The 3,829-nt window shown below is 43.4% G+C and overlaps 1 protein-coding gene across 1 annotated transcript in view; it reads left to right on the top strand.

The window, feature by feature from the left end:
- The window catches only part of NANS (N-acetylneuraminic acid synthase), a 19,841-nt gene that overhangs the window by 9,768 nt on the left and 6,244 nt on the right, over window positions 1-3,829 (top strand). The window contains exons 3-4 of the mRNA XM_010847052.1: window positions 1,528-1,627; window positions 2,584-2,738. Of these exons, the coding sequence (XP_010845354.1) occupies window positions 1,528-1,627; window positions 2,584-2,738 (255 nt within the window). The remainder of the gene's footprint in view (window positions 1-1,527; window positions 1,628-2,583; window positions 2,739-3,829) is intronic.

Here is a 3,829-nt window from a genome sequence, read left to right as displayed (position 1 = left end):
AAACAGCTCTGCTGCTGCTGCTGCTGCTAAGTCGCTTCAGTCGTGTCTGACTCTGTGCGATCCCATGGACTGTAGCCCACCAGGCTCCTCCATCCATGGGATTTTCCAGGCAAGAGTACTGGAGTGGGGTGCCATTGCCTTTTCCAACCAGCAGCTCTAACCCCTGCTTATTAGAGGAAAATGATTCTCTGAGTGAGGCCAGTGATTCATCTGCTGGGAAGATGGGAGAAAGCTCAGGCAGTACTGGTTTGATTCAAAGAACCTGCTGGCAAGAACTTCCCTGGTGGTCCAGTGGTTAAGACTCACCACTTCCAATGTAGGGAGCACCAGTTTGCTTCAATCCCTTGCTTGGGAACTAAGATCCCACGTGCTGCATGGTAAGGCCAACAAAAGAAAAGAAGTAAAAAAATAAAGAACCTGCTGGCAGAATGACCTCATACTGTTCCTTACCACCCCCGAACCCTTTGGATTTCCATGCCAGTAACCTTGCTCCTTGCTAGTCTAAGTATGTTTCACAGAGCAGTAACAGTGGTATTACTGAGGAGCTTACAAGAAACGCAGACTCTTGGGCCCCACTCTAGATCAACAGAATCAGAACGTGCATTTCATTCATCCAAGATCCATGGCAGGTTCGTGTGCCTGTATTAAAGTGTGAGAAGCACTGACCTAGCTAACTTTCAAACTTACTTCTGAGACTTGGCCAGCATTTTAAGATAGATGGAACTTAGATACTGGGAAATATTCCAAGGCATTGACTCTCCCTACTTCTGATTTTCAACTTCAATTAAAAAAAATAGTAATGAAAAGTAATTTGGGAAGTTTTGGTAATTGTACACCAAATTGAGATTTTACTCTTAAAACCTGTGGTCCACTAATTCCTTCAGGAGGCATTTGCTGACATTTGCCAATTTCCTGAGGGTTATTGATGAATCCCAGATAAGGATGGTGAAGGGCCCTAGAGAGGTAGCCTCAAACAGTCAGATTGGTTTTTTTCTGTGGGCAGCATAATTTGAGGTCTGAAAGGGGTTGGGTTTGAGGGCCCTGCCAGCTGTGGATCAATGTGTCAGAGCTGGGCCATGAAACACTTCATTTCTTCTACTTTTGGCAAGGATTGAAATGGCCTCTCTTTTCCTGGCTGTTTGGTCCTGAGGCAAGGATAAGGCCTTTGAGGGCCACTCACTTTCTCAGTGCCTATTTGTGTGAGTCAAGATTAGGTCATGACCTTTCTTGTTTGTTCACTGGGCCCCAGGCCCCCAGGGAAGGAAGGTCTGGCCAGGGGTCTGATTCTTTTCCAGATTCTCATAGACAGTGTGCGCCAGCATGCAGTGTTTGTTGGACAAATGGATGGGTGGATGTGAGTGAAAGAATGTTTGAATTTGAATGAAATGACTGATCATGAATCCGTGTTTGCTTTCAAGTTGCTGGGCAAGAGAAGGGGTATTTCTATTTGTAGGTGGTTCCTTGCCTGTCTTGAGGATGGTGATTTTGAACCGCGGTGAATGTGAGCCCCTCCTTTGATTTTTGTAGATGGCAGTTGAATTTCTGCATGAACTGAATGTTCCCTTTTTCAAAGTTGGATCTGGGGACACCAACAATTTCCCGTATCTGGAAAAGACAGCCAAAAAAGGTGAGTGTTTAATTTTTGTCATACAATCTGAGTCCAGACTTTTTGTGTTTTTACACCATTGGTAATAACCCACTAAAGGAGTCTCCTGAAGACAGATTTTCCAATCAGCATTTACTCCCACTTTTTCATGTGCTGAGTTGAAAGAAATTAAAGATATACAGTTTTTATATGAATTTTTAAAGATTTCTTTTTTTGATGTGGACCATTTTTTTTTAAGTCTTTATTGAATTTGTTGCAGTATTGTTTCTTTTTTATGTTTGTTTTTGGGCCATGAGGCATGTGGGATCTTACCTCCTTGACCAGGGGTCGAACCCATACCCCCTGCATAGGAAGGCGAAATCTTAAGCCCTGGACCACTAGGGAAGTCCTCATAAGAATTTTAAAATGAAAATTATTTTTAATTTCTAATAACATATTTATATAAAATGAAGGATATGACAGTATAAATGAAACTCCTTAGAGGCAGCTCTGACTTTGAGAAGTACTCTCTAGGTATATTAGAACATCCAGCCTCTGCACATCAGAGCTTGTACAGTGGTTCTCATGTCAGTACTGGGACTGAAGCAGGTCATATGATGATGATGCTTTCTACTTACTTCATAGCCAAGGATCTGAGACCACACAGGTAGGACTTGGCAGCTCAAGGCCTCACCCTCTTGAATCTGGGGCATGCTCACCCTACCACGCTGTGCAACCTCTTAATACAATGAGATGCTCATCTTTCTCTAAAGAGTGTCAGATTCCTCTTAATTTGGTTCACTTTGCTGCACAATAATGTTGTGGGGTGAAGGGAGTCTACGTTTCCTGTGCTTGAGGACAGAAACCCACCGACTTCGCCTGTGTTCCCCCACTGTGTAAGAGTTGTTTGAATGAGACCAACAGCAGGGGTGTGCTTAAAGGGAGAATCGGAACGCCTGAAAATAAAGTGATGATGGTACTGGTGTTGGGTCCTTCAGGCCGCCCAATGGTGATCTCTAGTGGGATGCAGTCCATGGATACCATGAAGCAAGTCTATCAGATTGTGAAGGCCCTCAACCCCAACTTCTGCTTCCTCCAGTGCACCAGTGCCTACCCGCTCCAGCCTGAGGACGTCAACCTGCGTGTCATCTCGGTGAGCACAAGGGAGGGCCCTTGTCTGACTGGGTCACTGGCTGTGGGAAAGATGCAGCCAAAATTTTAACCAGCTTTGACATGCTTTGTAATTGGGACATCCTTCCAGTGTTCTGGCCTGGAGAATTCCATGGACTATGTAGTCCATGGGTCGCAAAGAGTCGGATGTGACTGAGCAACTTACACTTTCGCTTGATAGTCTTGCTGTTCCAGAATCAAATTAGAACCGACTATGGAGTTAAGCAGTCAGATACATTCTTAAAGATTATAAATTAAATTTTCTTAACACCAATCTTAATTTCTCTCGTTATAAAATTTAAGGTGGAGTCTTTCAGGGTTTTTTTGTTTTTTGTCGTTTTAAGGTGCAGTCTTTGTAATTGGCCATATACATTTTCTTTGCCTGTGTGTATTGGCCATTAGGGGTCCCTTTTCTGTGAATTGCTGGCTTTTATCTTTTCTTAATGAGTTATGGATTTGTTTTTGTAAAATATACATACAATTTGCCATGGGAGCCATTTTTTGGTGTCTAGTTCAGCGGCACTAAGTGTTTCGCATTGCTGTGCCACCATTGCTGTGTCCATCTGAAGAGCTTTTTCTCATCTCAGAGTCATACCATATTCTATACTCATTAACACGGAGTGCCATGCGGCTGTCATTTTATTTTCTGTCACTACGAACAAAGCTAGTGGAGGTGATGGAATTCCAGTTGAGCTATTTCAAATCCTGAAAGATGATGCTGTGAAAGTGCTGCACTCAATATGCCAGCAAATTTGGAAAACTCAGCAGTGGCCACAGGACTGGAAAAGGTCAGTTTTCATTCCAATCCCAAAGAAAGGCAATGCCAAAGAATGCTCAAATTACCGCACAATTGCACTCATCTCACACACTAGGAGACTAATGCTCAAAATTCTCCAAGCCAGGCTTCAGCAATACGTGAACCGTGAACCTCCTGATGTTCAAGCTGGTTTTAGAAAAGGCAGAGGAACCAGAGATCAAATTGCCAACATCTGCTGGATCATGGAAAAAGCAAGAGAGTTCCAGAAAAACATCTATTTCTGCTTTATTGACTATGCCAAAGCCTTTGACTGTGTG

The sequence above is a fragment of the Bison bison genome, unplaced genomic scaffold (assembly GCF_000754665.1).
Source record: "Bison bison bison isolate TAMUID 2011002044 unplaced genomic scaffold, Bison_UMD1.0 scf7180017864243, whole genome shotgun sequence".
Classification (NCBI taxonomy): domain Eukaryota; kingdom Metazoa; phylum Chordata; class Mammalia; order Artiodactyla; family Bovidae; genus Bison; species Bison bison.
The sequence above is the reverse complement of the archived record's forward strand: the minus strand, read 5'-3'. Positions and strand labels throughout refer to the sequence as shown.